Source organism: Gymnoscopelus braueri (genome assembly GCF_963280865.1).
Source record: "Gymnoscopelus braueri genome assembly, chromosome: 1".
Lineage (NCBI taxonomy): Eukaryota > Metazoa > Chordata > Actinopteri > Myctophiformes > Myctophidae > Gymnoscopelus > Gymnoscopelus braueri.
The window spans coordinates 3,176,195-3,199,283 of NC_137603.1; the positions used below are offsets into that span (position 1 = coordinate 3,176,195).

At 40.8% G+C, this 23,089-nt stretch overlaps 1 protein-coding gene across 2 annotated transcripts in view; it reads right to left on the reverse strand.

The window, feature by feature from the left end:
* Positions 1-382: 382 nt before the first annotated feature.
* LOC308104776 (H-2 class II histocompatibility antigen, E-S beta chain-like) overlaps positions 383-23,089 on the reverse strand; it is a 202,072-nt gene continuing 179,365 nt past the window's right edge. Inside the window, exons 2-10 of one of the 2 annotated variants that reach the window (XR_013934854.1) lie at positions 13,956-14,039; positions 11,463-11,717; positions 10,465-10,737; positions 7,846-8,062; positions 4,334-4,401; positions 3,594-3,707; positions 3,102-3,158; positions 1,045-2,127; positions 383-970 (exon numbers count right to left, since the gene is read on the reverse strand). Coding sequence is in view for 1 of the 2 variants with exons in the window: in XM_080455299.1 (XP_080311425.1) it covers positions 3,121-3,158; positions 3,594-3,707; positions 4,334-4,401; positions 7,846-8,062; positions 10,465-10,737; positions 11,463-11,717; positions 13,956-14,022 (1,032 nt within the window). In the remaining variant the exon portion in view is untranslated. Of the gene's footprint in view, positions 2,128-3,101; positions 3,159-3,593; positions 3,708-4,333; positions 4,402-7,845; positions 8,063-10,464; positions 10,738-11,462; positions 11,718-13,955; positions 14,040-23,089 lie in introns of both variants that reach the window. The other variant, XM_080455299.1, reaches the window with a different exon arrangement.

The window sequence follows — 23,089 nt, forward strand, 5'->3', positions numbered from 1 at the left end:
ACACACACACACACACACACACACACAATCAAAGGAACGATTCATACATGCTTTGTCGATTTCCAGAAAGCTTTGGACTCGGTCTGGCATGAGGGTTTACTTTTTAAATGAATAGAAGGTGGTATAGGAGGAAAAGTCCTTTGAGGTAATTAAATCCATATGTAACCACCCTGGCCAAAATAGGGGTTACTAAAAACATAAATACTACTGATTACGCCAGTTGGATTTAAACCAACAAGCCAATTAAGGCTCAACATTAAAAGGAGGTTCGTTTAACAGAGCTTTGAAAACTGGGTAGGAGGCTCAGCAATGACACCATGACGCTGCAAAAGTTTTAAATTTTATTCACATTAAATTATTAAAAAATATTATGCCACTGCAATACAACTGGTCAATAGAACACATCTCCCCAAGCATTGTCCAGAGCAGATAAGCCACAGCACACAAAAAGGGAGTAATTAACTCAGGTTAGTCGTTTTACTGCAAAAGAGCACACACACACATATTAGTTCACTATGCTCAGACATGGCATCAAATAGGAGTTCAAATGGACCATCATCATTATATAAATACAGTGGGTTTAAAACATACAACTACATACCATGTACACAAAACAATCTGACTGCATTAAATAGCTTAATACATTGACACACATTTCAAAACAACCTGACATTACGCACACATAATAAAAACATCCTTACCACAGGGCGAGCAGAGTGGAGCGCACCTTAATGGCAGAATTCTGCCCCACAAGCTACACACTCCATTGTTAGCCCCATTTAAAAGTAGCAATAACTATAAATGAACTATTACATTTACCATGGGTGACGCTGGTTCACACTCTGCCCGCCTGTGCAAAATCTGCAAACAAATCTGTTGTTGAATGACAACTTCCTGCTTTTAAAAGGCCAACCAGACCATGATTGGACAGCAGTCGGATTGGTTCACCAATCATGATCCATCCTCAGCTCTACACACACACACACACACACACACACACACACACACACACACACACACACACACACACACACACACACACACACACACACACACACACACACACCACAGGGGGAATACATCCACACGGCGTAGTGTCATCAGTGGGTCGTACCTAGGGTGGTGGAGTCGGCTCGGGGGAAAACACAGATTTCCCCCAGCTGGTATAGACCGAGGGTTGTGGGGTTTTCAAACTCATATGCTGTAAAAGTATACCAATTTAAAAAGCAGGTGTCATGGCTTGCCAGATCACAGGCACAGAACCTTGTTGCCACTCGACAAGGAACGCTACATTAGCAAATTAAACAAGAGTCCGATTGGAATGTTGTCCTGACTGGACAGAGGATCCAACACAACACAATGGCCCGAGGTTATCCGCTTTAATCGCCTGGTAAGAGACACTATTACATTTTCTATAGATATGATCAATTAAACTTATCATAATATCAAAAAGCAAAAGCCATTCATTCATCAATGATGTTTATAACACGTTTTAGTGAATTCCAAGTACAGGAGACATCGACGCCATTACAGTTTGGAAACGCAGTTCAACATGCAGCGATTTACACACAAAACAAGCCAAACCCGGCTATCCTCATTTAAAACCTACAGAAAACACAATTGTAAATCTGGCAATGAACACGGAGCTAAAGCAGTGTGTAAATCCTGCATGATATTAAATGGCGCACTTCGCCAAATGATAATGGCGCCAGTACGTGCCGTTCCGACGTTCCGTGCCGTCGAACTGGGCGAAACACCGGGAAAAGACAGAGTCTGCACACTAATTCTCGTTAGCCTTGGCTAGCTAATTAGCATATTTTATTGTGTAAAGGACACATTTGTGAAAAAGGTTGATGATGTCATCATTTTGCTGCTGTTATTAGTATTTAAAAGCTGAATGGACACACATGTATTTACTCCTGTGTCGACCCTGGTCTATGTTGTGTCCATCTGTTTAGATGTGTTTTTGTTTGTCTGTTGATAACTTTATTGTTACACTGTGCTGCTGTGACACCATAATTTCCCCTTGGGGATTAATAAAGTATTTCTCATCTCATCTCATCTCATCCTCTCTCCACCAGGGGGCAGCGATGACTCTCTGCTTCTCTGAAAACACACCCAGGTGTTCTGTGAAAAGACAATAAACCAAGAAGAATCAGAATGTATTAACTGTGTGAACATGTTAACACTTTAGAATAACCTTCCCTTATAAAATTAAATTAATCATTCCCAAATGATTAGTTAATGTGTTATTTATAGCTTGTTAAATGTGTGTCAATGGTTAATGCTTTAACGATTATTTATAAAACTATGCTATTAATAGTTAATAGATCATGAACAAGTTATTAGTAGGCCTAAACTACTTAAAAACCTAACCTCCCAGCACCTTCCCTGCAACTACAGTAACCATCAAAGTAGAAACAACTCAGTCCATTCAAACAACATTTGACCAATACTTTGTCAATAGTGTATCTTAGTAGGAAGGGCAGCTCAGTTGGTAGAACACTCTCCTTTGGACCACAAGGTTCTGTCTTTGATCCTGTTAGTGATGGAATGATCAGTGTTTTCAATGAACTGAATCATTGGGTACAGTTCACTGAAATGTTGTGTTCAATGTACTGAATCATTGGGTTCAGTTCACTGAAATGTTGTGTTCAAATGATTGGTTCAGAGTTTGGCTGCATTGTGTCGTCTCTTCACTTCCTAACTGAGTCACCTGAACGTCCTCTCAGGCTATGGGATCTAAACTCCTGCGTCATGTAAGACATGTTTATATTTGATTGATGATGAATGGTCCAAACTACACAGTTCACCAAGAGCACCCCCCCCCCCCCGTCTGACCACATTGACATCAGTGTTGTCTGATACAACAAATCATTTGATTATTACATTTGATTATTAGATTCATTATTATAAGAAATGAAGCAGAAGACACATGATGATGTGAATTCACGCGACCGGGATGGTTTACCAGGCTAGTTGTTTCACTTCTTACACAAGCATGTTGTTATGTGTATGTTTTCTAGTTGTATACACTTGTATACATTAAAACTGTATGAATGTATGTACAAAAGTTTAGTAAAAAGAAAGAGGAAGTGAACCTGGGTGTGTGGGAGGAGTCTAAAGATCGTCATTGGCTGTCGGCACCAGAATACGACCTGATAGAAGAAGAAGAGAGACAGTTAAAACAGACACACAAATAAATCCTATGTACTGTATTGTGTGTATTTCTCCATAAAATGCATAAATGTACACACAACACAATAACACAACAACATTAGGGTTCAGTCATCAGGGTCACATGTTACATCAGAACTAATGTGAACATTTGACTCTTATTTAAGACTAAATGTGAAAACATAGAACACACTTTGACCTCTAACTAGGTCGTCTAAACTGGTCTAAACTGGTTAAGGTTCTAAACCAATATAAACCAGTTCAGGTTGTGGCTTTACATTATGTGTTTATTTGTTTGTTTGTTTGCATTTATGTGAGGGTTCCACATGTCATGTGATCCTCTGTTGATCTGACCTCATTTCTTCCACTGGTAGTAGATTAATTAATGAAACTTGTTAATTAAACATGCTAATCACCTTGTTTCTTCCACTGGTAGTAGATGAATCCAGACAGGAACAAGACCAGACCCAGAACCAGACCTGATGCTCCCATGGCCACCTTGTTCTTCACTGACTCTGGCATGGAGTCATCTGACAATACAAATATTATATTAATTATATTATATTATATTATATTATATTATATTATATTATATTATATTATATTATATTATATTATATTATATTATATTATAAATTCTATAAATGTCTTTATACCTGCAGCCATTAGTAAACAAAGATGATGTACCTGATCTAGACAAGACACTTAAGCTCTAAGTAGGTGAGGCTCCTGTCATGACCTTCTTATTAGAATGGTTACTTTTTTAGGATGTTTTAATGTATTTGTATTGATTTTTATTTCTGGTGTCTGTATTATTATTGTGTCTTGTTTTTAATTGGATTGCTGTGTTTCCTTTCTGCAAAACAAATGTACCTTCAGGTACAAAAAGAGAAGAATCCTTGAACCCTTAAAACAGAGTGCAGTGTAACACATTACAGTAGATTACAGTAGAATACAGTAGATTACAGTAGAATATAGTAGAATGCAGTAGAATACAGTAGATTGCAGTAGAATATAGTAGAATGCAGTAGAATACAGTAGATTGCAGTAGAATATATTAGAATGCAGTAGAATACAGTAGATTACAGTAGAATATAGTAGAATGCAGTAGAATACAGTAGATTGCAGTAGAATATAGTAGAATGCAGTAACTGACCCCAGTCCATCTTGATAGGCGCGGTCAGGCTGGGATGTTCCACCATGCATGTGATCTTCTCTCCTGATCTGTAACACACACACACACACACACACACACACACACACACACACACACACACACACACACACACACACACACACACACACACACACACACACACACACACACACACACAGTTTTTCTGCTGATGATCCTCTTCAAAAAGCACAGCATGTTTTCTATTTGATGAGGATGATCAGTACCTACGCACAGGTGCCCCCTCTGTACCACGGTGCGGGGGGGGGGGGGGGGGCACCACGGTGCCGAGGGGGCACCCAAAATGAGCCATGCCGCTCATCATAATAACTAAACGATGAACTATTATATGTAAATGTAAGATTAAAAACACAGCTACAATTATGCACCATAGCACTAGACCGTTATAGGCAATAAGATAAGCTTATACTGATATTTTCTCCACCTAAAATAATCATGACGTGCGTGCGTCCTCAAGTTGAATGTGTGTCCATGTGGATCTGCTCAGAGCTGAAGCGGCCCCTCCTCCCCGCCCGGTCTGGCAGTGAGTGAGCAGCTGTTAATTAGCACTAACATTAGGACAGATTGTGAAAGTAGCCGATCTACACACTGAAACGCGCCGCGCTTCCACACATTGATCCGTTGATCTTTGTTATGTGGTATCTGAAAACCACAGACTTAAAGGTTTCTATTGCTTTTGTAGTTGCCAACAACGCCATATTGCAGTTAAGTTTGTTGTCCCAGAGATGAGAATGAATGGTTGTAGAATGAAGGAGTCATCACTAGTAAGTGAGGTTTCGTTGCTTCCATTTATTGCATAGTACAAAACAGTACAAAACAGCTTCCATGGACCCTGAGGTCCTCTCAGTCAGCCTGCCGGCCACTGAGTCACACACTAAGATGCATTTCGGTACAGTTTATATAACAGAGAGATCTAGAGAAGGTACATGTGGGTGTGTGAGCTTCAAAGGTGAGCCCCCCCACCCGGCACAAACAATAGATCACCCTTCGAGCCCCCGATTCGATTTGCACCTGTATGAAGCAGGAAAGGGGATGGAGACAGATGCATAGACCTCTGTCTCCCAGCTAAACAACAAAGAGAATGTTAATTGTACCCCCAACCAGCTCAGACCAAAAGGCACCTCTGAATACACTCTTGTGTCTGACTGTAGGCTACCTGTAGACTTGTGAAGTTATATAATACTATACTAACAAATATGTATGTTATGTTATCAAATATACTACATTCCCCCCATGAGAGACTTTAAACGTCTTTCACAAACACGTATATTTCAAAAGAACCACAAAGAACCCGCCCCCCATGAAAAGCGACCGGAACACCAACCAGGAAAAAAATAAAACATTCAGGAAGACCAAAACAGCAAACAACATCATACAGAACAATGCACATACAAAAACCAGGATTACATAGTACAGCGACAAGGCGAGACATACAGCCAACCCAGAGAACCCCCCAGGTTTAATAAAATTCCAACAACCCCATCACATAGTTCCCACACCGCCACCCCTCCATGTACCTCGTCACGGGAGTCGCCCGGTCTTCTCAACACACAAACAAAAGGCGGGCATCAAAGCAATTATATTACTCGACATGAGAACCATTGAAGAGAAGTCCAAACTCAAAAAAATATTAACTTAATCCAACATCGCCACCCTATGTACTACAGATAAACAAAAGGCGGGCAAATCAGTGATTACATCAGTCGATATTGGGACAGTTAATTCTAGTAGGTATCCCCTAATTCACAGTCTAACCCACCATTATCACAAAAACACAATCCCAGGTCCCATATGCGCAGCGTTCCGTCCGATAATGTCCCTCTTGCAGTCTCCCTCAATGTCATCTTCTCACCCCAGCCGCGCACCAGCGCCGTACCCAGATTTTCCAACAGATAGCTGCATGTTTACAACAGAGCGCTCCACTCGCGATCGCTGAAGATGTGTTACCACACTCTCCACGAAGAACCCCATCATCGCAAGTCCTCCGCTCTGCCGGCACCCGCTGTCCTCTCCCCACAACATACCCGCCACGAAGAAATTCGACACACCAATTTCTCCGCTCTGCCGTCTGCACCGCAGCGCGCTCCTTTAGCGATCGCAGAAGATATGTTGAGCAGCCAGATGAGTCGTCCAGCCGTCCTAGATCTGGTCATGAAGTCCTCTCCTTGTAGATTCTCGAAAAGTTGCCGTCATGTCGTGCCGATGTCCATGATCACCTACACAGTGGACCCCCCACGTCTCAGGAAGAGAACGTGATCCGTACACCCACCGCAAGGCAAAACTCAGACATCACCGCCCGCCGCCGCATGTCCTTCCGACGCCTGGCTCAGTATCCCTGGAGACTTGCGCCCCCAAAAAAACAAACCAACGCGACTGCCGACTTTGACGCCATAATGTGGTATCTGAAAACGGTAAAGGTTTCTATTGCTTTTGTAGTTGCCAACAACGCCATATTGCAGTTAAGTTTGTTGTCCCAGAGATGAGAATGAATGGTTGTAGAATGAAGGAGTCATCACTAGTAAGTGAGGTTTCGTTGCTTCCATTTATTGCATAGTACAAAACAGTACAAAACAGCTTCCATGGACCCTGAGGTCCTCTCAGTCAGCCTGCCGGCCACTGAGTCACACACTAAGATGCATTTCGGTACAGTTTATATAACAGAGAGATCTAGAGAAGGTACATGTGGGTGTGTGAGCTTCAAAGGTGAGCCCCCCCACCCGGCACAAACAATAGATCACCCTTCGAGCCCCCGATTCGATTTGCACCTGTATGAAGCAGGAAAGGGGATGGAGACAGATGCATAGACCTCTGTCTCCCAGCTAAACAACAAAGAGAATGTTAATTGTACCCCCAACCAGCTCAGACCAAAAGGCACCTCTGAATACACTCTTGTGTCTGACTGTAGGCTACCTGTAGACTTGTGAAGTTAAATAATACTATACTAACAAATATGTATGTTATGTTATCAAATATACTACAGTTATTATTTCGTTTTTTGGAGAAAAAAAAAAGGTTTGACTATTTTTGTGTAGGAGCGTGAATGCCCCGCTGGGCTCTCCTCCGCTCTAGTGTTTATTGTGTATTCCACTATTCCCTCCCCATTGCAGGAAAAATAGGAAGGCAAGAGGCAGAAGAAACTTAGCAACGAGATATGCACGTTATAGCGTATTCCTGTGTGTGTATTCATGTATAGCACACTCGCTCGCGGGTCTCTGTGTGAGTTCGTCATGCTTGCACGACGACGAGCTTGCTGCGTAGTTGTGTCTGGAGTGTGTGTGTGTGTGTGTGTGTGTGTGTGTGTGTGTGTGTGTGTGTGTGTGTGTGTGTGTGTGTGTGTGTGACTTAATATTAGCCTACCAATTAATGGGCAATTTTCAGCAAGTGAGTAACACTTGTTTTGTTTTTAAAGCATATATTGTATAGGTGTCTATTAGGTGTGTATTTCTATGTATAGGTGTCTGTTAGGTGTGTACCTGGGTGTGTACTCCAGGTAGGAGTGGTACTGGTAGTACCAGTCTCCATCAGACAGCTCGTCAGTAGAGGAGAGACCAGAGGTCAAAGGTTCTTGACCTATCCACCAGGTCACCAGGATCACTTTAGGATAGAAGTCGTAGCTGCTGCACCTCAGCATGTGAGTGTGTTCACCACGACGAGGGGGAGTCTCTGACTTCAGACTCACTTTGGGCTCCACTGGATAAATAAGATTATTATTATTATTATTATTATTATTATTATTATTATTATTATTATTATTATTATATAACCGTCATAGGAAGTAGGAACATGTTATTATCATTAATAATTGTATATCATCCAAATGATCCAGAAAGCTGCAACACACTTGTTCTTCAACCAGCCAAAATGTTCACATTTCCCGGCTCTCCCCCGTTCTCCTCTCCCTCCATTGACCCTCCAGTTGCTGCCCTCACAGAGTACAAAACACTGATGTTGGCCTACAAACCAACCAAAGGTATAACACCTCCATATACCTGATCCAACCCTATACAACCCCTCACCCTCCACACGTCCTAGACTCTTCTCCTTTCCCTAAAACACCCTGGACAACGCTCCTCATGTCCTAGACTCTTCTCCCTTCTCTAAAACACCCTGGACAACGCTCCTCATGTCCTAGACTCTTCTCCCTTCTCTAAAACACCCTGGACAACGCTCCTCATGTCCTAGACTCTTCTCCCTTCTCTAAAACACCCTGGACAACGCTCCACGTGTCCTAGACTCTTCTCCCTTCTCTAAAACACCCTGGACAACGCTCCTCATGTCCTAGACTCTTCTCCCTTCTCTAAAACACCCTGGACAACGCTCCACGTGTCCTAGACTCTTCTCCCTTCTCTAAAACACCCTGGACAACGCTCCTCATGTCCCAGACTCTTCTCCTTTCCCTAAAACACCCTGGACAACGCTCCACACGTCCTAGACTCTTCTCCCTTCTCTAAAACACCTTGGACAACGCTCCTCATGTCCAAGACTCTTCTCCCTTCTCTAAAACACCCTGGACAACGCTCCACGTGTCCTAGACTCTTCTCCCTTCTCTAAAACACACTGGACAACGCTCCACACGTCCTAGACTCTTCTCCCTTCTCTAAAACACACTGGACAACGCTCCACATGTCCTAGACTCTTCTCCCTTCTCTAAAACACACTGGACAACGCTCCACATGTCCTAGACTCTTCTCCCTTCTCTAAAACACACTGGACAACGCTCCACACGTCCTAGACTATTCTCCCTTCTCTAAAACACACTGGACAACGCTCCACACGTCCTAGACTCTTCTCCCTTCTCTAAAACACACTGGACAACGCTCCACATGTCCTAGACTCTTCTCCCTTCTCTAAAACACACTGGACAACGCTCCACACGTCCTAGACTATTCTCCCTTCTCTAAAACACACTGGACAACGCTCCACACGTCCTAGACTCTTCTCCCTTCTCTAAAACACCCTGGACAACGCTCCTCATGTCCTAGACTCTTCTCCCTTCTCTAAAACACCCTGGACAACGCTCCTCATGTCCTAGACTCTTCTCCCTTCTCTAAAACACCCTGGACAACGCTCCACACGTCCTAGACTCTTCTCCCTTCTTGACCTAGCCTTGACAACCTTGCAGTCTTATTCAAAGGTTAAAATGTCATTTAGATCATTTAGATAGCATATTATGTAGACAGATGCGAGGTTCAACCTGGTATCCTATCATTTGGATAGTTTAAATGTACATATTATTTATTTGTTTGATATTATACTGTTTAGACTGATGATAGGTTATTGGTTTACATATGATCCTAGATTACTATTTCTATGCATTTGATGTATTACCTCATGTTTACCTTGCTTACTGTAAATCACTCTGGATTAAGAGCGTCTGATAAATGCCTACATTGTAAATTATAACTGTAAATGTCAGTGTTTGGCCACCAGATGGCACCAGAGTACTGTAGATTCTACAATAGTCTACAGTTTTCTACAACGTAGAATGCATTTATATAATATAATTTAAACATATTAAATAATTCACAGTTACACAGTGCTTTACATAAACAACAATAAACCAAGCAATATCATTGTATGCAAATGATATTGCTTAATAAACAAACAAAACAATATACATAATCCTGTAAAATATTGTGATTAAAAACATACAAAACAAACTAGTTAAGACAATAATTAAAATATAAAATCAGGTGGTGAAATGAAGTGTATAGAGGTGTGTTTTAGCCTGCATGGTTCTTTTTAACGATATTTTAAAAACATTAATCCTGGTGTCTTTGTTTTAGGCAGGTCATTATATGTAGGTGAAAACGCTCATAGCCTATAGATCTATGTTTCATTTATACTCGGTGTATGATGGTGACACCACATGTTGTGAGCTTGTAGATCTGCTATTTCCACTGCGTGACAGCCTGTTAGGATACAGTATAAATCAAGAGGATCTGAAATGTTTCTCAGCAGATAAAGAAATATGTAATAATTATTATATGATCAATATTAACACCATTAATCAACTCTGAATAGAATCATGTGATTTCATGTTATAGTTTATGAGGTGATGAGTGTTGAGTGCTGCTCTGAGATCAGCTCACCTCTCTTGTTCAGAGCAGAGGAGTAGTAGTTCTCAATGTTGGGTTTGCAGAGTCCCTCTCGGTTTGCTCTCATCCTAGCCAGTGCTCCAGGATCTTTATTGAGGCGCTCTGCGTTCTTCACACCAAACTCAGTGTATCCAACAAACTGACCTACTCTACTGTCCCACCTGAAGAACTCATCACCATCGAAATTATGTGAGTATATGTACTGTATGTCCTTCAGCTCACTGGAGTTAAACACACAGCGGGAAGCCACATAGTACACATATCCATCTGAAAGTAGTCGACAATGAAAAATGTCATTAATGTTCAGTTTTATTCATCTGTATAATATCAACACTAGGCTAACTGCCCCCCATCAGCCAAATATGTCTCTACATAAAGTCTACAATAGGTTCAGGATGTGAAATCTGGCATTAAAATGTTTTAGGTTTTGTTTCTCTATGTGTCCAGTTGTCTAGTGCGGCTGAGTTAACAAGGACTCTGTCTGTCTGTCTGTCTGTCTGTCTGTCTGTCTGTCTGTCCAGCTGTTGGACTCTAATGTTAACCGGGCATAAACTGTACCCCCCCCCCCCCCCCCCGTTGTGGGGTGGGGGGGGGGGGGTACAGTATATGTATATGAATACATTCTGATATGTTTTATTTTGATGGTAAAGGTCGTTACACACCGGCGATTATGCGAATATACGCAGATTAAAAGACGCTTTTTCGCTTCGCTTTTTCACTCCAAGGAAGCTTGCATTGACTTTATAAGGTTTAAAAAAACGTATTATTCGCATGAAAAAATCGCCCCCGGTGTGTAAGGAGCATAACTGTTGTATAATCGTATTATCTTGGATTTTGACATAATTCATGTCTTTATATTGAAAATCCCAATAAATAAGTAAAGGTGTGTGTGTGTGTGTGTGTGTGTGTGTGTGTGTGTGTGTGTGTGTGTGTGGTGTGTGTGTGTGCAACCGTTTTAGTTAATAACTATTGTGTTAATAGTATTCATGTACCTTTCACTGGTGGTTTCTTCAAGGCAGTGCGAACGATGTCCAGGTTGGCTTTGCAGAGCGCCTGATTACCCAAAGCATTTTCATAAGCTCCTGTGTAGGTCATATGATCTACAAACGGAGGCTGAGGCTCCACCGCCTTCCCTTTGTTGAAGTCTGCGTACCGCAACACTTCACCATCCAGTCCCATCATCCACTCTTTATATGAGTCTTTAACTGTGTCTGAACAGCTATAGAGTAGAATGCTCTCATGGAACACTGGAAATAAAACAAAGATGACGTTCAACAACAAACTTCTTCACAGTGACAATAACACATAATCATCATGTTAAACAATCATGTTTGGTTCTTATATGAAGTGAAAGGTTGGATATTAAAAGTAGCTTCCTGTCAAACGTTTTATTCACACTGATTCAATATTGTATATACAGGTAGCAGGGCCGATGACAGGATTCTTGGGTGGGGGGACAAGTTTTTCGAAAGTGGGCCCCCCCCCATGCTTGCGCGCGCGTGCATGGGGTGCGTCCTCGCGCAATTTTTTTCCGGTTTTAATTCAGTTATTTATTAATTTCTTATTATTATTTTCGGGTTTTTCTCGTTTTTTGAATTAATTTATTATTATTTTTGACCTCAAAACATTAAGTCGGGTGTCTTTGCGTGATTTCACGTTGGCCACTTTAGCCTCAAGCCAATATATAGTCAGTTCTGTTCATAACCAGTGGTGGAAAAAGTATTCACATGTTTTACTTAAGTAAAAGTATGAATAATGCAATGTAGAAATACTCCCTTACAAGTAAAAGTAAATTAAAAATGAATTTCAGTAAAGGTACAAAAGTATTGGTATAAAAATGTACCTTGATTACCAAAAGTAAAAGTACTCCAGTCCATGTGAGTACTTTTACAGGGCTATTTTCAAATGGCCGAAATGTAGCCTATATAGGGCTGAGATCTACAGCTCACAGAGATCTACAAGCTCACAGAGCTTGTAGATCTGCTATTTTCAAAAGGTTTTTATACATTTGAAAACTTGAAATGGGACAATCTGCATAATGAGTACTTTTACTTTTGATACGAGATTACAAGTCCATTTTATACTTTTGCACTTTTACTCATAGGCACTGCAGCCACTTCTGCACATTAAACATTCTGCACTCAATAGCTGTCCCTCCAACGTCCAAACATCTCCTAAATTCATCATTTCTAGTTGAAAACATGCTATTTTCTGTCTCATCATAAATCCACACAATGTTTTGTTTACTTTTCTCCCCGTGACTTGTAACTTCTAGTGTTGCCATATTCTGTGAGAGCAATAAGCAAGCCGGTCTATGAATATTACATGTTTATGAATTGAATACCAAGGACCTCAATGGAAACAAGACCACAAGGACTTTTTTGGACGGACCTTTTAAAATATTCAATCAATCAATCAATCCTGTAAGCCAAATTTTTGCTTTTTTCATAGATTTGACCCGGCAACCACTCCCCCCCCCCCCCTCTCTCTCTCTCTCTCTCTCTCTCTCTCTCTCTCTCTCTCTCCCTCTCTCCCTCTCTCCCTCTCTCCCTCTCTCTCTCCCTCTCTCTCTCTCTCTCTCTCTCTCTCTGATCAGATGCGCAGCAGCGCACACACACACACACACACACACACAGTCACGTCGCGACGCACGCAGCGTGCATTTCCACCAGTCCACCACCACACAAATATAAATTAAATGAATTCTTATGTGAAGAAGTTTGCGATGTCTCTGCCGGCGGGACCCCCCCCCCCCCCGCCTGAGGCCCCTTTAGCCCCGCCTTTCAGCGGGCCTGACAGGTAGTAAAAGGAGGATGTGTGTGTGTGCGTGTGTGTGTGTGTGTGTGTGTGTGTGTGTGTGTGTGTAGTAGATTTTATTTGGTCTGTAAAGCAGTTATATACATACACTCTTCTTTTAACTCTCTTTTTTTTTTCCATCAATAATAATTACAATAATAGTAGTAATAAATAATAAATAAATAATAAATAATAATGATGGTAATACACAGACCAAAAGGTGTAGGCTGAAGCCTAAGCTTATTATGCCTACCCTTTGCACATGTTAATACACATCATGCTTAAAGGAGATACTAGCATACTGAGTAATACAAACACAAAACAACCAAAACAAAGCAAAGATCAAAACATACAAGATGTTTTGACAGAAACGAGTACAAAAAAATAAATAATCAAAGTACAATCACTTGAATTTGCAAACAATAAGGAAGAGAAGAAAGCAATGAAAGGTGCAAGAATTTTTTTTTTTTTTTCTTTCTCTTTTTTTTTTTTGTCACCCAATGTTGTCTTTTTTTCTTTTTTTTTTTGTGTGTGTGTGTGTGTGTGTGTGTGTATGTGTGTGTGAGTGCGTGCGTGCGTGCGTGCGCATGTCATTTGTTTGTATTGTGCATTGTTCATATTTGGTTTTATATAATAACAGTAGATATAAATGTATATATTATATAATAACATAAATATAATGTACTTACTTCCTGGGATCGCTTTGACATGAAGTACAGAGGAGAGGATGAGGAGGGTGGCTGTAATCTTCATCATCACTGATCAAAACTGAACTGAATTCAATAGATGAGAATAAACAGATGAGAATAAACAGATCAGAATAAACAGATGAGAATAAACAGATGAGAATAAACAGATGAGAATAAACAGATCAGAATAAACAGATGAGAATAAACAGATCAGAATAAACAGATGTTTACTGAAAGAGAAGTTCTGGAGTCTGAAAGAGAATGAAGGAGGACTCGTTCTTTAGTTCAGAAGAATCAGCCAATCAGATTAAAGATAAGATGTTACATCATCTGTTTCCAGAAAGACGACAGTCTGTATTATTGCACATAATCATATATGGTATATAGCTGCTGCTTATGCACCTTATGTCTCCTCATGTACATACGGTACCTTATGCACCTTATGTCTCCTCATGTACGTACCTTATGCACCTTATGTCTAACCTCATGTACATACTGTACCTTATGCACCTTATGTCTCCTCATGTACACCTTATGCACCTTATGTCTCCTCATGTACATACTGTACCTTATGCACCTTATGTCTAACCTCATGTACATACTGTACCTTATGCACCTTATGTCTCCTCATGTACATACTGTACCTTATGCACCTTATGTCTCCTCATGTACATACTGTACCTTATGCACCTTATGTCTCCTCATGTACATACAGTATGTAAATATCTTTGTTTCATTCATCTTTTATTCTCTCCTTGCCCCCCCCCGTCTTCTTTTCTTTCTCTTTCTGAAAATAACTAAAACGATGGAGCTGCACAAAAAATAATTCCACCCACTTCTTCACACCTTTAACCTGTGATGTGACAATAAAGATGATTCTGATTATGTTGAAGAGAAACACAAGAAAGTAAAATGTTATAATTAATTAAAAGCTTTCAGATGAGACATGATGGGAGGCTAAAGGTTAAAGTTAATCACTTCAGATTGAAGTGATTACAGAATATTTAAAATATGAATAAAATAAATAATGTTTCCCATGTAGTTGCTGTTGGAGGGCAACGGGTGGGGGGTTCCAATCCACACCAAACTTTACACAAACACTGTTCAGGTCTGGTAAGAGAATAGTCTCACCAAATAAACTGAATGTCACACATATGGTTCTACAGCAGTGTTACACAGTGTTTAACACTTCATATGGACAGAACTCAGAGACCATTGGATTGGAAGGCTGTGCAGTAAAAGTCTATTTAGTCTATTAATTTACTTTTACTAATTTATAAGCTAAGATGTTCTCACACAAAGGAGTCACATTTGACCTCCTAACTCAACCACATCTTCTTGGTCAAAGGTCAAAGGTGACATCTTGGAGCATCAGAGTGGTTAAAGGTAGCCTGGGATCAAATACCATTTTCAGGTTTCTGGTCCGGTCTGGAGTGGAAATAACTTTACGTCATCAGGCGGCCGGAACCCACGACCGGAACCTCCAGCACCGTGCGCCTCCAAAATGATTCCCCTAGTTTAAAACTTGTTTAGTTTGGTATAATCGTTTAGTTTCTTTTGGTATAATAATGGTTTGGTTTGTTCATCTTTAATTCTAACTCGTAGCGTGACTAGTGAGACTAAACAAACTGATTCACATTATGTGGGGAACAAAAATAATGTGACACCAACCGGAACCAACCACCGGAACACGATTCCCCCCCCCCTTTTTTTGTAAACCGGATCACAGGGCTCAGTTTTAGAATGAATACCAGGCTTTCCTCCAACCTGCTCATCAGAAGCAGTTAGGGGTTCAGTGTCTTGCTCAAGGACACTTCAGCATGAAGCCAGGAGGAGTCAGGAATCAAACCGGGAACCTCTGTTAACTGAACTCACAGACGCTCCTCTAATCCAAGCCTCATTACATCTCACTGATGGGGTGTGTGTGTGTGTGTGTGTGTGTGTGTGTGTGTGTGTGTGTGTGTGTGTGTGTGTGTGTGTGTGTGTGTGTGTTCAGCGTTGCTGGTAAAATGCTGTTCATGTTCATTAAACATCAATCCAAGCCTCATTACATCTCACTGCTGAATCTAATGTCTTTAAAAACACACTGGTCATGTGATCAAAGTGTCACATGAGAGGTGTGTGTGTGTGTGTGTGTGTGTGTGTGTGTGTGTGTGTGTGTGTGTGTGTGTGTGTGTGTGTGTGTGTGTGTGCGTGCGTGCGTGCGTGCGTGCGTGCCACTGAAGCTTCTGACTGGAAACTCAAACTTGAATTTCACTTCCTGATTCACTCAGCAGCCAATCAGAATTATTATTTTATTAATCATCACCAGTTACTAGAGAGACATGTTGATGTCAACAACCTCACAGACTGTACATAATTATGTATTTATTTATTGTTTGTTTTATTTGACTCTTGTTGGTAATGTCAACGTGTTGCTCTTTAAATCTGATGTTAAAAGTTGAAACAGACAGACAGACAGACACACATGCAAAACACACTGTTTTGTGTGTGTGTGTGTGTGTGTGTGTGTGTGTGTGTGTGTGTGTGTGTGTGTGTGTGTAATTTCACTTCCTGATTCACTGAGAGAGAGAGAGAGAGAGAGAGAGAGAGAGAGAGAGAGAGAGAGAGAGAGAGAGAGAGAGAGAGAGAGAGAGATTGTTGTCACATGATCTAGAAGCTTCTATCACTTAAAGGACAAGACCACTTTGGTAGAGGTTTGGGTTGTGTATTTACCTTGCTATGATGTAACTCCAAAGGTGGACAAGAAATAAAAAATAATTGCTCCATTGATTAGAAATTGATCATTCATAACATGCTCCTCTTTGACTTACATTGTACGGTGAAACATCTCTCAAAGTCACTATTTTAGCACGTACACGAACACAAACAAAGCTGATTCAGAGAATATGGAACATCACCAAACCCAGTACTGTTTGTTTATTAAATACAAATGTCAACTTCCTGAAGAAACCCGGACTGGGTCTGCAGATCCGGATATTCAAATAGTAAAATGCATTCAAATTTAAATGTTTATCTTTTCGGGCATTTCTGCTTCATTTGGATAGGTCAGTGTAGAGACAGTGAAGGTGGGGGAGAAAGTAAGGGAGTGACAAAGAGCAATGGTCGAGCTGGTCTGGGAATCGAACCAGGGAATCGCTGTCATGGCATTAGAGTCTAAGTTGCTAATAAATGGTGATTTCAAATTGTACAATAAAAGGTATTTCCATGCACCTCATATAGTGGATTCAGCATTCAGCATCATTCCATAAGATTAATTGCATAAGATGTTACAGTCCAATTGGACCTTATAGTTAATTACTCTCAAAAGGTGTGTATACTACATCGTCTCTGTCGGGTAGAAACCTCATATGTCCAGAACTGTTACTTTTCAGGATTCAAATTCAAAAATATCAAAAGTAGCAGATCTACAAGGTCAAAACACGTCGCTTTGCGCCACGTTTCGAGCTTGTAGATCTGCTACTTTTGATGCTTTTGTGTGACGCTGCATGATCAAGTAGGGCATTAATTTAGGAAAAAACTCACAAAGTTAAAATATGGAGGTTTCTGCCCGACTACACATGTTAACCACAAATAGCTGATATACAAGCTCACGTGTGTTTTGTGTTTTCACTAGTTTTTTATTTGTGACGTTTTACCCCTATGCTCAAAATAGGGACAGCAGGTCGAAAGTGGTTAATATAATGTATAGAGCAGTAACACACTGGAATAATAATAATAATAATAATAATAATAATAATAATAATAATAAATATTATCTATTTTATTTTTTAATTTATTTTTATTGTCTATTTTCCTTACAGCAGGAAAGTGCAGAAAAATAGATTAGCCAAGTTTGTTTCTAAACTGGTGTAGAGCAACAGACTCAGACTAACATTGCACCTGATGATGATGATGATGGTGATCTGAAGGTGGAGCACAGGGCCAACACTAGGCAGAATGTAACTCCAGAAAGTGACCAGGTTCCAGTCAATGAGGCTGAAGAGAGTAGCCAACCACAGGCAGTTGAAGCTAAACCTGAGCCAAAAAGATACCCTTCTAGAGTGAGGAGGAAGACCAGTTACACCAAAGTAACATAGATAATTGTTACAGAGTGACATGTAATGTACCTGTAACTTTCACAGGAGCCTTAAAGGGGAATTTTGGACGAAGGATTTTTTTTACCTTTTCTATGACGTTATATTATGTTAGGATGAATGGTACAGTAGAAACATTTCATAACTCCATCCTGAGTTCACCACAGCTTAAAACGTGCGCCAATAGGCCTTGCGTTAGATAGCGTATTTTAATAGCTTTTTTTTTTTTTTTTTTAGATCTGACGTTCATAGTGACAGAACACTGTCCAAAAAAAATAAAAAACCTAGAAGACTTAGGTTTATGTTTTTTTGTTTTTTTTGTTACATTGTGTTCAAGAGTCTTTTTACATAGTGTTCTGTCACTATGAACGTCAGATCTCACCAAAACAAACTTTTAAAAAGCTATTAAAATATGTGATCTAGCGCAAGGCCTATTGGCGCACGTTTTAAGCTGTGGCGGACCCGGGATGGAGTTATGATTTTTTTCTACTGTACCATTCATCCTAAGATATCATAACGTCATAGAAAAGGTAAGAAAACCTAAGTCCAAAATTCCCCTTTAAGCTCAGATAACTCAAAAGAGTGGGTCCATGCGATGGATGAGGAAATGCAATCGATTAAAGAAAATAACACATTTACTCTAATAATCAACTTACCTGAGGGTAAGAAAGCAGTGGGGGGGTAGATGGGTTTATGCTATTAAGAACAACATTGATGGGTCTGAAAAATACAAGGCTAGGTATGTGGCTAAAGGGTACCGTACAGTCAAAAGATGGGAGTTGATTATGAGGAGACATTTTCTTTTACAGCTAACTTGACTAGTATCAGAGTGTTGATGCAGAAAGCAGCAGGAAAACCTGATTTTGCACCAAATGGACGTTAAAACTGCCTACTTGAATGCACCAATAGACTGAAATTTGAAACACAGGTCACAACTTACCATAGGGAGCAAATTCGTACACCTAATTAACGCTTAATTAACACTTTATTAATGATGAACTCATACATTAATTTACCATGCATTCATCATTAATTGGAAGTCACTATGACTTAACCAAAGTTAATTTATCATTAGTTAAGGGCCACACGTGGTGGGTTTGTAGATCTGCTTTTTCCCCCGGTGGCTTCTATGCCCAGGATGAGTGCTCATACAGTAGGTAGGTACGTAGGAGTAGTGAGGAGAGTCGCTCTCTAGTGGTGTTTGTTCCAAAACCTCCATGCGGTGCATTGCTGTGTGTTAGGGTGGCGGGGGTCTCCCAAGTTGGACTGGTTCACTGGACGGGCCCGGTGGTCCCAGGTGGGTCATGGTTTTCATCCTTAGTAAATCATTACTATTAATTAATTCATATTTACTCAACATTTAGTTCATAACTAGTTACTTGATTTCCACTTTTTTCTACTATTTTCTACATTGTTGCTTGCAGCGAAGCTCACAGTTTCACCAGGAACTGCACTTTTCTACTTTCATTTGTAAACACTGAGGATAGCGGCTAAAAAACAAGGTAGGTTGTAGCTTTTTACTCCAGTGACATCACTAGGGAAACTTTGAAGCACATCTTAAGTTGTATTTCAGAGTTATATGGCTGCTAAGGCTAATAGAGCATTTTCCTTGCTGTCGGGCAGAAACCTCGTATCTCCATATTCTAACTTTCATAAATTAACGCCCCACTTGATCACACTACAGCGTCACACAAAAGCAGCAGATCTACAAGCTCGAAACGCGTCGCTTCGCGCCGCGTTTCGAGCTTGTAGATCTGCTACTTTTGATGCTTTTGAATTTGAATCCTGAAAAGTAACAGTTTTGGACATACGATATAAAGAAGAATATGTTGAGAGTGATTAAGTTACAGCTCTATATTGTGATAGTAATCATTGTATAGAGTGTTTGTTCAGTATCAGGGGTCTCCTCGTCTCTCCATCTCTTTAGTAAACAGAACATGTTCAGGTCAGGATACCAATTTGATCCAATCAGAAGAGAAACTCCACAAAGATCATTTATCAGCTTCAATAATAAAGTGTTCCAGTTCCAAATGTGTCTATTTGTTTTGTTTTCGTTTCATCACTTCCTATTTCACTTGTTTATCCTGTATCCTGTATGTTCTCTCTCTTGATTGGATAACAATGACATCCTGACATGAAAATGAATGTTCCGTTTACTAAAGAGCTGGAGAACAAACACTGGATTGCAATGATTAATATAGGAAATATAGGACTATTTAGCACTTATTTTAACAAAAACATATGACTTACAAGCCCTTTTATGCCTGTGTATGTACTATGTACGTACAGGTAGTCACTCACTGAAGCACGGCACTTTGCAGCATTTAGTTCATATATAAATGCATTTATTTAAGTTAATCATTTTGTCCTCATTCAAAGTTGAATTTCTTCCATTTCTATAAAACAGAGAACAGTTAGAAGCGCAGCGCTGTACAATCCAACAACAAAACTATGAACTGAGGCCAAATACACGGTGTATATCTGTGCAGATTCTACACACACTGACAGGTATATACAAACAATGTACACTTTTACATGTGATATCCCCCATGCCACAACATTCACAAACTCATTTTAATAATATTATTATTTGCTTTTGCTTATGAATTCAGTTTTCTGGCATAAAATGGCGATGGGACTTGGGTACTGCCTACGCTCACAAGCTGAACGAAGTCAAATACGAATGTGATCTGTCTCAAATGTCTCACCATGACTCAAACATCCTAGCATGACTCAAACATCCCACAAAGACTCAAACATCCCACAAAGACTCAAACATCCGACAAAGACTCAAACATCCCACCAAGACTCAAACATCCTAGCATGACTCAAACATCCTAGCATGACTCAAACATCCCACCAAGAATCAAACATCCTAGCATGACTCAAACATCCTAGCAAGACTCAAACATCCTAGCAAGACTCAAACATCCTAGCAAGACTCAAACATCCTAGCAAGACTCAAACATCCTAGCATGACTCAAACATCCTAGCATGACTCAAACATCCTAGCAAGACTCAAACATCCTAGCAAGACTCAAACATCCTAGCAAGACTCAAACATCCTAGCATGACTCAAACATTCTAGCAAGACTCAAACATCCCACCAAGACTCAAACATAGCATGACTCAAACATCCCACCAAGACTCAAATATCCCAGCATGACAAACACCTTTCCATACTAATAGTAACAGAGGGATAGTTGTACCCTACACAGGATGTTTTAAGATGGCGATGTTAAAAAGGTGATTTGAGGCATTCCACTTGTTAGCATAGTTGTCATAATCGGTGGATAACTGATAACACTCCCCGAATTCAAACTAATCATCAGTTTAGAGATTCTTCCTCCCAAGCAGCTAAAATGGGATTCATAACTTTTGATTTGCACGCTACATAGTGTTTTCTACATATGACATTGGGCTTTTATTCATCCCGTCAAATACATCATCGCTGTCGGGCGGAAACATTGCATCGTCATACATCGCCTTCGTTCTGCCGTGCAAAAGTCGCCAAAACAGCCAAGCTCACCGCGCGGCTATTTTTACAACATTTTAAAAGTGAACGTGGTTGAGTCTGTCTGTGGAGTTCATACATATTGAACCAACGAAAGGTATTAATAAGAGCTTGTGACTAAATAACTACATTGAATCCATTGGAACACGGGGTTTTTTTTTTTTCATTTTCGTCAGGGTTTTGGACATGCAAGGTTTCCACCAGACAGCGATGACTTGATACTAGATGGTGTCGAAGGCAACATCCCCTGGTCCAACCTCCAACCTCCAGGCTCAGTTCACATCATGTTCAGTCAGATGGAGGAGACTTGTAGAAGTGTGTGGCAGTCTAGAGGGGCGGGTTCAAAATTTCCGGTGAAAAGTTCCGCCGGATCCTATTGGTTCACCGATCTGTCCGTCAGCCCCCGCCCCTGCCCCCGCCCGCGCCCCTCCCCAATGTGCAGCATTGAGAGCCGTGACGTCACAACATTTGGGGCGACGCCCACTGCACTCCATAGACATATAAAGGTAGACGTCTCCTTCGGCTCTGAGGCGTTGGTATCTCGGGCGCCATTTTAGAGAAGGCAAGCTTCCGCGTGTGTCACAGAAGGGGGCGTTCGGTAGGCCAATCAGAGGCAGGTGGGGGCGGGTCTTTTCGTAAGAGGCAGCCGCGCAGCAAAAGTCAGTTAGACACGCTGTGATTGGCCACTAGTCAACGCGCTGTGAGCGCTGTGATTGGCCAGTCTACTTTGAGTGTGTGTCCCCCAATGCACCGCATGGAAGTTTTGGAACAAACACCACTGAGTGAGTGTCAGCTTTCCTCCTCTAAAATGGCGGCCGCGATACCAGTTGCTCCAACGAACTGCAGAGGCCAATGAGGTATCTAGGTTTCTATATCTATGCTGCACTCTGGTTGGTTGGGGAAATGAAACACTTTCATTTAAGGAGACTCAATGGAGACTCCTTTAAAGGTTTCATGACATTAATTTTCATTTTCCCCCTGTTTTTTCATATTTGTTTTATGACCTCAATTACACCCCAAAAAACGGAACTTTGAACATTCAGTGGATTTTCTGTGGTCTGAGGTTTTCTGAATAATTAGGCTAAAAAAACGTGTGTGTCACAGAATCTCTCTCTCGCTCTCTCTCTCTCTCTCTCTCTCTCTCTCTCGCCCCTGTACAGTGGTTTGTCTTCAGACTACCTATCTCAATGAAACTCTTGTCACAATGTTTAGACTGGAATGTTTTTTTCTCCAGTGTGGACACGCTGGTGTCTCTTCAGGTTACCTGACTCACTGAAACTCTTGTTACACAGTTTACACTGGAATGGTTTTTCTCCAGTGTGGATACGCTGGTGTTTGTTCAGGTGACCTAACTGAGTGAAACTCTTGTTACACAGTTTACACTGGAATGGTTTTTCTCCAGTGTGGACACGCTGGTGTTTGTTCAGACTACCTGACTCACTGAAACTCTTGTTACACAGTTTACACTGGAATGGTTTTTCTCCAGTGTGGACACGCTGGTGTGTCTTCAGTTTACCTGAGTCTCTGAAACTCTTGTCACAATG